The 14,211-nt window shown below is 35.8% G+C and overlaps 1 protein-coding gene across 1 annotated transcript; it reads left to right on the plus strand.

The window, feature by feature from the left end:
* Nucleotides 1-2,030: 2,030 nt before the first annotated feature.
* On the plus strand, nt 2,031-9,701 carry LOC121407956 (lathosterol oxidase-like). Its single transcript, XM_041599224.1, has 4 exons — nt 2,031-2,163; nt 6,711-6,940; nt 7,754-7,886; nt 8,656-9,701. The coding sequence occupies exons 2-4, from the start codon at nt 6,728-6,730 to the stop codon at nt 9,222-9,224; spliced, it is 915 nt and encodes a 304-aa protein (XP_041455158.1). The 5' UTR covers nt 2,031-2,163; nt 6,711-6,727; the 3' UTR covers nt 9,225-9,701.
* Nucleotides 9,702-14,211: the final 4,510 nt, after the last annotated feature.

The raw sequence follows: 14,211 nt of genomic DNA on the forward strand, positions 1-14,211 counted from the left end.
TTTAAAACATCAAAGTTAAAAATCATACTGTATTATATAGTTTAATTGATTTACAGAAAATGCATAATTCGTTGGGGAGGGGGAATAAAAAATGTTATCTTTCATTTTTTGAAAAAAAAAATATTACAACCCCACACTCTTAAAACAAATCAGTCAAATTGACTAGTGGGTGCAACTGATGGCAATCAGTCACATTTCTGACCGTGACATTCTGACATTCTAGTCAGAAATAACTCTGTTCTAGTAAAATGCGACTAGAAAATAGTCAAATATAACAGTTGCACCGTGAGCTAATTTTTTTGACTGATTTGTTTTTAGAGTGTGTGATTGGATATTAATTATCTTCGGCAGTATAGGCCTACCAGGGAGCTTGTTCCTGATCATAACGATCCGATGATCATGCTGATATAGGCCTACTTTTGTGACATCACATATCTCGCCTATAGAAGTATAATGAATCCGACATTCTAATGCTCATTCTTTTTTTCATTCATTCTTCTTAAACATTCATTGTTCTATTTCTTTGATTTTTTCTTTCATATTCATTGGTTTCAAGGGTTTGAATGTTTTTTAGCTGTTTTATTATCCCAACTGAGCTAAATGTGCTGATAACAATATTACTATTTAAACCTATAAGAGCAAGTTTTATGACTTTCTTGCTAAAACTGCAACTGTATAACTTATAAAAGAGTAAGCTTTCGATTCATGAAAATTACGGACATAGAGTTTCATTCGCAGTACATTATTGTTATGTGCAACTCATTGGCCTATATTTTAACTTTTCTCTTCACCCAATTAATGGAGGCCTAAACCTATATGACGGGACAAGGCTCGGAAACACTTGACGGAAAATACGTTACACCAATGATCCCGCCTTTTTGCTTTCATTATTTTCCTATATTTATATTGAGCCTTAATTTCTCAGTGCTATATAATAATATTAGTTCAGGGACCGTTTCACAAGTTATGAAGTTACATATGTAATAAATGTAAAACGGTGCTGAAATTATTGCATTTCAGTCATTCGCTGATCCGTAGAGAAGTATAAACCGGTATATGTTTTATTCTGACAAAAGTCCCATGACAGATCGAGGCATAATATTATGAGCCTCCTCGAGCTCGGGAGCCTCCTTACTAGTATATCACCCCGGGGGGCCACTTACGTTGACGAGTGGATACCATGCGCGACCAAAAAAACAGGTAAAAAGGATGTCTTTTTCACGATAGGGCACGTTACGTACGTAACGTGATAAGGGTGTCAAAAACACAAAAATAATGAAAAAAGGGTATCTATTTCACTAGGAAAATTACGTGTTTAGGGTCGAAATTGTCGGGATGATAAAACAAAATTAAAATGTTTTATAAAGGATGTCCTTTTTGCCCCAACACTTCGTGTTTAGAGTCAGATTTGCGCGAGGTGTAGAAGAACGTGGGGTCGTACTAAACCAAATAAGGTAAAGCCGACGACCGAAGGACCCGTAACAATAAAACATTACTGTACTTGTTTAGGGGTTCATTTCAGGGAATATTTGCCAAGAGTATCGTTTTGTTTCCAATACTTGTTAAGGGTAGGGTTTCACACGCCAATACTTGTTAAGGGGTGCATTTTCAGAATATGGAAATTACGTGTTTAGGGTGCTTTTCCAGACCCCATGGTCGCGCATGGTATCCACTCGTGAATGGAAGTGGCCCCCCCGGGTATATCACGCGACCGAAAATAAAGAAATAGGAACAATGCATTTGAATGAAATATCCGAGTAGGTCCTATGATATTATATGAAGGATGATGTAGAGATTTATCACAAAATAACAGATTTTTTTTTAATAAAAAGTTTAGGCCTATGGGATGCAGTCTTGCCCCGAGATCTTGCTCACCACCCCTCGGAGATCTTCAGATACATACTAGTACATTTTGCAAAAAGGAGGTTATCTCTATGATTTTGGCTTGACTCTTCAAATCGGCATCTAAAAAGTGGACGGAACATTCATTCTGCTCGATCGATATGGTGTATTAATTCTTCCATGTCTGTCTGGTGCCGGTATTTTTTATTTGAAAATACTGTGCTGGCTGGTGCCTTAATTCATCAAGCAGAAATCAAGAGACCAGATTGTCTTATTCATCAAGTTATTGTAATATTAATGCAGTGCTGTAACGTTAGGACGGTAAGACTAGACCTTCAAGTAAATCTAGTTAGCGATTTTGTTCACTGACATGACACAGCTCAGCTCAGTGACATAACCTGGGGCATGCAAGGCAGCGCAGGCGAGGCCGACGGCAGGGTCGTCAGGGAGCTGCCGCCGCCGCGGCGGAGCCCATCTTACTGCTGTCTGAGCCTGAGTCACGTTAAGTTTAGGTTATATAATAATATACTTAGGCCTATATAGTCTAGAGTACGTAGGCCTAACTTACATAGCCTTGAGGACTCCATCATTAATGATAATTTTCGATATTTTGACATATACTTAGGCCTATTAGGCCAAGTAAAAAAAGAAAGTAGTTGAGTGTCCACGTCGTATTTTTGAGAGCGGTGATGAGGGAGGTCCTTACTTTTTGCTATCTTACTATTTTTTTTTAAAACAAGGAGGCATTTTCTCGGCCCATTTTTGACATCAATGATGAGGGAGGTCCTTACTATTTACTATTTTTTTTGCTATTTTTTATTCTAATGGTTGTCAGGCCATGTCAAGCTCGAAATATGTGATCGATGCATGCTTAATATTAATAATAAATGAGTAGAAATGTATGCATACATACAATTGATTGGAAATCTATGGAAAATGTATTATGCGATAAAAATCTATTGATGTATTTATACTGATGTATACCGGTACTGTATTGTAAAACAAAACGTTCATGTCAAGTGAATGATTTAAACATTATTCTATATTAATATAGGCCTATATATATTGTAAAGGTAAAAAAAGCATGGGGGTGGGGTCATTTTCATTACCATGGAGCCATGTTTAGTTTTCCAGAGCCAATCTCTTTTTAGCTCTGGGCATGGTTTCGCATCGCAGTTTTCCAGCTGCTTGTATATTCATTAACATGTTGTTTAATACTGTTCAATTTTTATTCATTTTCTAATTGATATCAAATGTTAAATGATGATTGAATTAATTGTTCACATAATGTTTATTATTTCATGTTTGTAACTCTAATTGTTAGATATATTTACTAACTAATTTTTAGTTTTACAATTTTCCATCAAATTGAATAGCTCAAGGAAGAATAAAGTTTATCAAATTTGAACAGAATTGGCACTTCTTGGAATCCCATTAATGATTTTCAATCTTCATAAAGAATAACCCACTTGAAATTATTTTTTGAATATTCAATGCACTGCCTGCTGACGTTAGAAAACTCAATTGATTTCAAAATTCACATGTTGCGCCAGCACAGTCAATAACATCATCCCAGCACACAAGTCATGCATTACCCAACAGAGTCACAACAAGCACAGTCAATCACCGTAACACACATCGAAGTATAGGTGCTATCACTTACCAAAAAACCAGCCGAAATACAAATTTACGTCACTAAAATTGATTTTTCTGCGCCATATTTCCAAAGCACACGACGGATTAGTTCATATTCAAGAAGCGGGGTCCCCGAAAATGCACTAAAAATGAAGAAATCCGTGATCTTCCCCGAGTTTGCAAACTTTATTTTCTTGCTAATTTATGATGGTATCTTCAAAATTCCAATAGAAAACCAAATCAGAATTTTTTTTCTTTCTTGCAGTTACGGCGATATCGGACTTTGCAATTGTTTTTGAAGTTGCGAGAGAGATCCCAAAGCAAATGAGAGCAAATCGCTCGCCAATTTTGTGATGTTTTTCGCTATTCAGCAGCCATAAAAATAGTAAATATCAAGAAAATTGATGCTGCAATGAAAAAGGGAACATCAAAAAAGGAACATCACAATTTTTTTTTTTTTTTTAGCCAATTTTTGAAAATAGTAAATATCAAAAATTTCCATGCGGCGGCCAAAATAGATGCGCGCGAGGACGATCAACTACTTTCTTTTTTTACTTGGCCTTAGTCTTCATCATCATGATCATCATTAACCCAGGGAATGCGGGCGGGAGCCCAGGCCAGGTCCAGGAGCTTACCGTGTAATTGACCATACTCACACACGGGACAAGTGTAGACTATGGTCAAAATATCTAGCAAGATAAATTATGAAAACAGAAATTTAATAATGCACTTACCACGATTATAATTTATATGGATGATGGTCTAACGAGTGGCAGTTGTTTTGTACGGTTGAATTTTATTTATCTATGAAACTTTGTACGCCTAGCCCTCATGCGTATAAATGATACACCAACCTGGTGGTAGACTGTACTTTAATGGATGTTGAAGCCAAGGGATAAAAATTATTTTACTATGGCAAAAATTAGGATTTAAGGTTTCTTACCAAGCTGATCTCGAGTAGATCCCTCAATCCGTTTATCAACAATTTAAGCAAATACGATAGGCCTGACCCTTGAACCGCTTTGTTATGCCTTTGATTAGCGATATTACAAAATGCCGTTTTGAAGAACATTTATAGAAAGAAATTATTATATAACAAATACTATAATTCAGTACATGATTACAAATAATTATTAGTATTATACTAATTATAGACTTATAGCAGGTCTTGAAAATGTAGAGCAAATTTGAATTTACCAACTTTTCCCAGAGAAAACACAGGTTCAGTAATATGATACCTTTTTCAAGTGACCAAAATATTTCACATGCGAAGAGGGGTGCGATTAGAAGCCGATATAAAAAAGAAAACTGATCTCGTCAAATTTCAACTTCTTTATTTTTTGTAGGTATTTGTGTATTCATGGTGTGAGTTTGATTAATTTAACAAAAATTTTGCGTTTGATATGATTGGATGTGAAATACATTGTATGTTCAGTAGTACGATCTGCTGACATACTTTCATGACATCACAGACAGTCAGACTGCAGGTCCAAAGAAAGCGGCTTCTTTCATCCAAGTGATATTCATGACTTGAGATATTTTGCATATTTAATGAGCTTGATGTGGACCAAAACACCTCTTTTCATTCGGTCATTGCTGCTCTAATTGTGCATCGAATTTCATGAATTTGGTACCATTGTAAAGAAGAAGAATCATTCTTTCAGGTCATGTGTTTGGATTTATTCAAAGATTTTGTAATATAGGTTAGAATTTTGATCTAAAATATGCTACAAAATAAATATTTTCACCTGACAAAAGCTGCTATTTTCACACTTTATTTTTGTTTGAGCCCAAATGATTTTAATATCACCATAAAGCTGAATATGTATGCTTTGAAATGATATAGGTTTCAAAATAAGAATTGGTTTAATCGAGTCAAGATCACACTTTTCATTTGCCAAGTACATAAAGCAGTTTGAAAACAAGAATACTGAACTCTGATTGGTCAAAGAGACCACACAATGGCAAATTCCAACGTCTCCAGTGCCTGGGTTCGTGGGAAGGTCACACTTCCCATGTGGTAATCTCCTCAGCTTTATGGTGATATAGATATCATTGAGGCTCAAAATAAAAAGTTTTGCACAATTTGCAAAAGAAAACAGAGGAAGAAAATTCAGTTTTGAGGCACATTTTCAGGCCAGAAATTTACTTATTTAACAAAATATTATATGAAAAATAAATGACCAATATGAAAGATTAACTTTTACTCTATCTGATGGTGCAATAATATTTCATATAACTTGAGGTTAAAACAGGTAAATTCTTAGAGAGAGAAAATCTCACGAATCACAAGATTTTGCAAGAAGGAGGATTCAGCCACGAGATGATTTGGATGAATCTGGCCTTTTTTGCTCATTAGCATAGGGACCTGCGGTCTGACTGCAGAGCTCGCTCTCCTACCAATCGAAGGATAGTGCTCATGAAATTAGTTATTCCGACATTAAAATGCTCATGACTTTCTCATTCATTCTTCTTAAACATCCATTGTTCTGTTTCTTTTTTTTTCTCTTTTATATGAATTCAATTGGTTTCAATGGTTTGAATGTTCTTGAAAATTCCACAAAAGTTTTAGCTGTTTTTATTCCTTATTTTCCCCAGCTACATGTGCCAAAATCACTATCAACTTGGACCCTATTTTGAAAAGCGTATAGCAAGTTGTATGACTTTCTTGCTAAAACTGCAACTGTGACCATATTGGGAATAGAAGAGAAAACAATGGTCCCACATTTCATCACACCAATTTACTATGCACAGGATTCAGGGTTTTTCATTAGGGAGACATTTTGAGGCATTGTACATAAAACACCTATTAAAATTTAGCATTGTTTACCATCATGACTCAGAGATTTTTAATGAATGTCTCTGTATTGCACTGCATTATGGAATCTAGATTCAGGTTGGTGGCCTGATTTGCCTCACACGCACAGAGATCTCCCCCTCCCACCATTTTACTCTATTTGGTGCATCCTCCAGCCTCCACCTTCCCTCCTACTCTCCTCTACTTCTTTGGCTGCCCCCTTCCCCTCTAATCTGATGTCTCTAACTCGAGCGCCCTCCTCAAACCTTGATCCTTCCTGAAGTCACTTGCCCGAACAAACGGATTCTGTACATCATTCTCCTCCGCCATCCGATCCAGCGTCTTTCCCAAATGCAACGTCTGCATCAAAACTTTATTCTTAAGTCCAAGTCTGCATGCATGATCAACCATATATTTTTCTTGTTTCTCTTTGTAGATAAAACTAATTGCATCATGGATATTGTACTGAATGTATTGGATGCCAATCTACTCACACCATACAACATCTATCCAGAAACATGGTCAGAGGACTACTGGCTTAGGCAGGCCCTAAGCCTATTTGTAGTTGTCAATCTTGGAGGCGCCATCCTCTATTTTCTATTGGCTGGCTTCAGTTACCTCTTCATCTTTGATCAAAGACTGATGCAGCATCCAAAAATTCTGAAGGTTTGTGTGATTTCTTTAACTGAACTGTTTTTTATACCATGATTATTGCTTAATGATGATAATTAACTCTCACTTTACATTTTCAAACTTCAAACAGGTTAAATGAAATAAAATAGATATATTAAATCGGGGAAACTTAGGGATTTGCTAACCTTGAAACATATTATACTTGATAAGGTTATGAATAACTGTCTTTCCAAAGGAGAACAATTTTTTCAAGGATGCCAGGTGACTGTTCAGATTTTAACCCTGGTCCTTTTAATTCACACACATGTACCATCATTAACTACAACACCGTATGTAATGATGCTGACAATTGTTGATGCTGCTGGTATGGACATCATCTTTTTCATTACCACCATCATTGTTACCATCATGATCATTGACTTAGACATCATCATCAGCAGCAACATTGTCAGGAGTGTTAGCATCAACAGCAGCCTCATCATCATCAACATCATAATCATGATCATCACCATTCACCAGCATCACTATCATTCATCAGCATCATTATCATCATCAGCGCATCAGCATCATATGATCAACATCATCTGCAACATCATCATCATTATCAGCATCATCATCAGAAGTGAGCTCAATCATTTGAGATACAGCCTGGCCTCCACTCCATTTTTCAAATCAATCTTTGTCAATCGCTGTGCTTTTCTACATTTTTGACCAATGAAATAGTGTGTTGTGGAATTGATTATCTGTAAAATTTGAAAGACATGCACCACAGTGTTGTGAAACCCACCCCTAGTAAGTATAGCCAGATGAATATTTTATAATAAAATTCTATTTCTATTTCAACAGAATCAAATCAGAAAAGAGATCATGTACACACTGTGGTCTATTCCTTTCATGGGCATCCTCACAGTAGTCATGTTTATGCTAGAGGTCAGAGGTTACAGTCGGCTTTATGACAGCTTTAGTGAGAGTCAACTTGGTAGGTATACCCACCTTTACCCACAAACGTGCACACATTCTCTTTCTCCCTGCTGATCAGAATGTCTTTTTGCCTTGCTGTGGCCATGTAACTTTTAATTTATCATGAAAAAATGAACAGGGGTCTGTTTCATAAAACTTGTTAGAATAACAAATTTGCAATAACAGTTATAAGCTACTGAAATCCTTCAAACTGATTGGTTGTTAGTAAATTTGTTATAGAAAATCTTGCATACGTTTATTGTAACACGTCTTTAACAAGTTAGACTATGAATTGCTTGCCTCTTGCACTATTGCCATAGGCTTAAGCCAACATTCTTCTTGAGACTACATAAATAAAGTCGAAAAATTTGTGGAGACGAAAGATGCTTCAAATGTATTCCTTCTATTATAGAAGCTCTCATGAGCTCAAATATTCGACTGACCTAGAGCATTATTTCAGACCAGAATATGTAAAGTACGTGTTGATGACATCTTATTTAATTTCACCCAAGTAGAACATATTTCTGTGCTCCCAAAATATTTGATGTAGGTAGAGTCAGTCACCTGTATGCCATTGTAATTTTTATTTTGTAAAAGTTGTATACAGTGAGTGCATACAAGGGTGATGGTTTGGGCCGTAGAAATCAAGTAATCTCATTTGTATCGCACTTATTTAGCATTATCTGCAGAGTACATGTTGCTTTTCAAAAAAAGGGACTCAGCTGTGTTTCTCTGTAGAGCCATATGTTTATCCTGATATTATCATTATTTGAACAATTTGTTTGTAGGATGGTTTAGTTTGCCACTGGAAGTGATGTCCTTTCTGTTCTTCACCGACATGTGTATCTACTGGATCCACCGCTGGCTTCACCACCCCCTCGTCTACAAACACCTTCACAAGAACCATCACATGTGGAAAGTTCCCACTCCGTTTGCTAGCCACGCGTTCCACCCCATCGACGGGTTCCTGCAGAGCTTCCCATACCACCTGTACCCGTTCTTCTTCCCGCTTCACAAAGGGGTGTACCTGACCATGTTTGTCTTCGTCAACTTTTGGACAGTGAGCATCCACGATGGCGATTACCGCGTCCCAGAAACCATGAAGCCGTACATCAATGGTTCGGCCCACCATACGGATCACCATCTCTTCTACAATTACAATTACGGTCAGTTCTTCACCTTGTGGGATAGGCTTGGAGGATCCTTCAGGAATCCCTCTGCCTTTGAGGGTAATGGCCCTCTGGAAGATGTCATCAAGATGGCTAGTAATGGCTCTCTTTCGTGTCAGACCAAGGGGAAATCAGAGAACCCAAGTGTCCATCTCGAATCCAATGGTTACAACCTCAGAAAGCGCTAAGCGATCACTTAACTGGTTCATGATAGACATTTTGATGAGCTAAATCGGTTTGCTTTTTTTTCACTTATTGAAGCTGGTACTATATCTTATTGATACATGTATGTCACTGTCTCAATGAAGTTCCTGGACTTGACTTTGGTTTTGGGTCTCTTTACAAAGTGTTTTGAAATGCCAGCTTTGTATGTTTAGAAAAAAAGAAAGAAAAATCAACTTGAGCCATCTTCAAATCTTCTTTCTGGCAACATACATTTTGTGGAATTGTTCATAAATGTTCTGTTGATTATGCAATATTGTTAATATATGGATATTTAATGAATATTTTGAGGAATATTTTGAAAAGCAAAGATAATAATTCTTCAGTTGTTTGTCCTGAATACATCATGTATATATGAATAAAATTCAAGCTAAGTTATATATAGATATATACATGAACATAGATGTGGTTGCATAAAAATGAGACACCGTATACATGTAACTGACCAGGCTCTAAAATAAAAAGATGAATAATATTTCAGGGGCTACTTTTCACAACTTAGTACTGCCTAAATCTGCAACTTAGGATAAGCTTTACCATTGCAATGAATGTGGATTTCCAGGGCTCCTTTTTGTAGTCTCCAGGGGCCCGTTGCAGAAAGAGTTGCGTTTAAACGCAAGTAAAAAAAATAAATCGCAAGTCCCAAATGCGCGCTGTTGATTGGTTGACAATCAAGTTGCGCATGATTTTCAGAGTTGCGATTGATTGCAACTCTTTCTGCAACAGGCCCCAGGGCTATTTGAGAATTTTAGGGGCTAATTCGCCCCCAGCCCCTGTGTAATTGTCTCCCTGTAACTGACAGAATTTACACACACACACACACACGCTCCCTTGTACACAAAGAAAGGGGGCAGATATTGAAACCTCCCAAATGAGTTGTGTAAAGGTGTAAGGACAGTATATCTGCAGATAAGATGTTAGTTAAAAGCATTCACAAGAGCTATATAAACGCTAAGAACATGCCATGAGGGCTACACTTCAGCAATAGTGTAATTGTGGAATCATACCAAAATTGTTTGTCGTGGCATATTTCAGGGTAGTTGATTAAACTGTTTCATTCATTTGTGGAAATCCTAATTTCATTTGCTCTGTCATTTCCAATCATTAGACTAATTAGTATACAGGTGCATATGTACATTGTACTATGCAGTGTGTCTTACTTCAAACTGTCATATTGTTAAAGACCTGACTTTTGGACTTACTTGGCTACACAGACATAAAAGCAAATAGATAATGATTTTTGCGCACTCACCATTATCAGCTGAAAAGAAAACTATGTATAAGCTCCTGCTTGTATATATAAATGTCCATATTGGCAGATATTTAAAACCTTGCTTGATACAAATGCACACATGTAGCATAATAAAGTAAACAGCATTGTAGATATTGAATTAATAGATTATTTACATGTAAATGCATAGTAGTGTTGCATTATCATTATTACAATTAATATTATGAAAAATGGTCTGACATGGTGGTGTGTGATGACTTTGATTTCTCTATGCTGCTTCACTCGCAAAGGATTGAAAATCAAAAGAGCCTGTGACAGCACAGTATTTACACTTTTTTGTGACATAAATTGATCTATTTATAGTACATGTACATTCTTTTGTTACACAAGTTATAGTTTATTTTGCTTTGTAAGTGATCATTAGTTGTCTTCAAGACGATCAATTATGAAGGATTTTTCCTTATATCTTTCCTTACTAAAGGAACTCCTCACCAAAGCAGTTTGTTTTTAATATTCCCATCAGTCTTGTGTAAGGGAGAAGTCACACCATTTGCATATTAAAGAACCTACTTTGTTCGAAAAGAGTACAGATTATTTCCCAATGAAGTAGTTATCATGTTTTATTCACACCATTTAGTTTGTGTTTCAATCCACAGAGCATATTGATAAGATTAAGAAAACAAGTCCTACCATTTAGTATTCTTTTAATATTAAGAAATATAGTGTTACTGTTGGTAGTGTCGTTAAGCCGTGATCAATTAATCAATCTCTTAATCAGTTGGTACAAGAATACATCCACGGTCCTGTATCAAAGGTTAGCGATTAATAGTACGCTTGATTTATACAATTGATTGTACATGGTAGTCAATCTAATCAATTATAGAAAAAAACTTCAATGATCATTGCTAAGCTTTGTTTTACGGGACACATGAATGTACTCAAAATATAACCTTTGTCCATCAAGTGACCAATTGTACAATCCAGTGTTTTAGCTGATGAATATTGTTTTCCAGTGTCCTGTAAAACTTGGGGGGGGGGTCCTCTTATCAGCCACCTTTTAGATTAAGAGTCAAAGCACATTATGGTTATCTTCATTGAAGCAAATAGTGTGATAAGTATTTGGTTTAATTTTTTTATTAGTTTTGTGGATTTTTTGCAAAAAAAATGGGTTAGAGCAGTACATCTGTGCATCATCATGGTAACAATTTCTATTACTTATTGGGCAGTTTTTACAGAAATCGAGTGCAGGCAAAAATAAAATTAATATGTTGCAGGATCTCTGATAATGTGTAACTGTATGTGCCAAAAAGACATGAGTATTTTAATTGAAAGATTTATTTCTTGTCAGAAAATGTGAATTTGGTTGGCATATGGGCATGGAGAAACCCCAATCCATTAACCTTTTTGGAAGTGTTTTCAAAATATAGGAAAAAGTGAAGATTATTTAAAATTCCAGATGAACAGCACTGATTGTGATTGGTACTTGTGGATATCCTTATCCTGCCATAGCACTTTGAATTTTTAATGTGATTATCTGTATTTTCAAATTATGAGTTAAATATTTTTTAATCTGTGTTTTTTAGTGAATTTGTTGGTGATATTTTTTTGCAATATTTGTGTGTGGTTATCAGTATGTAAATAATGTTAGCACGACTTAATTATTAGGGGATAAGATTTCCTCTGATCATAGACACGATTAAGATGAAAAACATGTACTACTAAATGGATCAATTCACTCTAGTTTTAAAGTCTATCAAAAAATTGAAGATAATCAGATCAGCTGTAAGCGGAAACTTTTCAGATTTTCAAATAATCACTCTAATTATAACAAATACATCATATCCACCATGTGAGTGGACACAAAAATGAATATTAGTGCTGTATTCAAATATACATTGTAATTTTCACTATACATTGTATATGCACTCTAAATATTATATTTGCAACATGTAAGTAGAGGGTACACAGCATGTAAACAAAATTCATCTTTATTCACGGGGGGGGGGGGGGGGGGTGAAGCTGGCCCATGTCTGTTTTGAGAGGCACAATCAAAATAAGTAATGTAAAAATGCAGTTAAAGCAGAATTGTGCCCCCCCCAAAAAAAAAAAAAATTGTGGACGAAATGTCCTATTTTGGATGAAAACCCTTTTTTGTGTCAAAATTTTCCACAGAATGTGCTCCTCCCCCTTTTTTGAAAATCCTGGATCCACCCCTGCTTTATCGTACATTTGGATAGGTTCGATGAATAATCCATTGTGGGGATCAACAATGATAGGTTGGTCATCTTGGATACATGTGGGTCTGACTTGCATTAGCACTGTAGAAAAAGGAAGTGAATATTTGCATAGTCTACGACTCCATATGTAGTTTTAATGATCATTAAAAGCAGAATTACCATTTGATATAAAGAAAAAAAGTTTTTATGATGATTTTCTTCGGTTTATTTTTACGTAATTGATTTTGACCTTACCCTCCAAATTAGTCTTGATTCTAACCGTTGGTGTGTTTGTTAATTCTCACCTCTTTCCTTCTCTCTTAGCGCTACAACGGTTAGAATGAAGACTAATTTGGAGTGTAAATATTTAAATACAAATATCCCACATGCTTGAAAATAGATCGTAAAACATCCTCCCTAATATCTTATAATATCCTCTTAAAGACCTTGCAACATTCTCCCAAAGATTTTTAACATCCTGACAAAGACCTTTCAACATTCTCCCCAAAATCTTAATAGCATCCTCGCAAATACCATACATTTTACAAAAGATCTTAATACCACCCTCGCAAAGACCTCACAATAAAAGATGTTAACATCCTCGCAAAGACCTTACAACGTTTTCTCAAAGATCTCATCATCCAAAGATCTTAAAGGTCAAGTCCACCTCAGAAAAATGTTGATTTGAATCAATAGAGAAAAATCAGACAAGCACAATGCTGAAGATTTGATCAAAATCGGATGTAAAATAAGAAAGTTATGACATTTCAAAGATTCGCTTATTTTTAACAAAATAGTTATATGAACGAGCCAGTTACATCCAAATGAGAGAGTTGATGATGTCACTCACTCACTATTTCTTTTGTTTTTTATTGTTTGAATTATACAATATTTCAATTTTTACGAATTTGACAATTAGGACCTCCTTGCCTGAAGCACAAAATGTTAAAATAATGGAATTCCACGTGTTCAGGGAGGAATGAAACTTCATTTCACATGACAATGACGAGAAAATAAAAATATTTCATATTTCAAACAATAAAAAACAAAAGAAATAGTGAGTGAATGACATCATCGACTCTCTCATTTGGATGTAGCTGGCTCGTTCATATAACTGTTTTTATGAAATGAAGCGAAATTTTGAAATGTCATAACTTTCTTATTTTACATCCGATTTTGATGAAATTTTCAGTGTTATGCTTGTTGAATATTTCTCTTATTCAAATCAAGGTTTTGTTGGGGTGGACTTGTCCTTTAACTTACTCGCAAAGACCTTACAATATTCTACATAAGATCTTAACATCCTCGCACAGACCTTACAACATTCTCCCAAAGATCTTAACATCCTCGCAAAGGCCTTACATCATTCTCCCAAAGATCTTAACATCCTCGCAAAGACCTTACAACATTCTCCCAGAGATGTTAACATCCTCGCAGAGACCTTACAGCATTCTCCCAAAGATCTTAACATCCTGGCAAAGGCCTTACATCATTCTCCCCAAAATC

The sequence above is a fragment of the Lytechinus variegatus genome, chromosome 2, assembly GCF_018143015.1.
Source record: "Lytechinus variegatus isolate NC3 chromosome 2, Lvar_3.0, whole genome shotgun sequence".
NCBI classification, from domain to species: Eukaryota; Metazoa; Echinodermata; class Echinoidea; order Temnopleuroida; family Toxopneustidae; genus Lytechinus; species Lytechinus variegatus.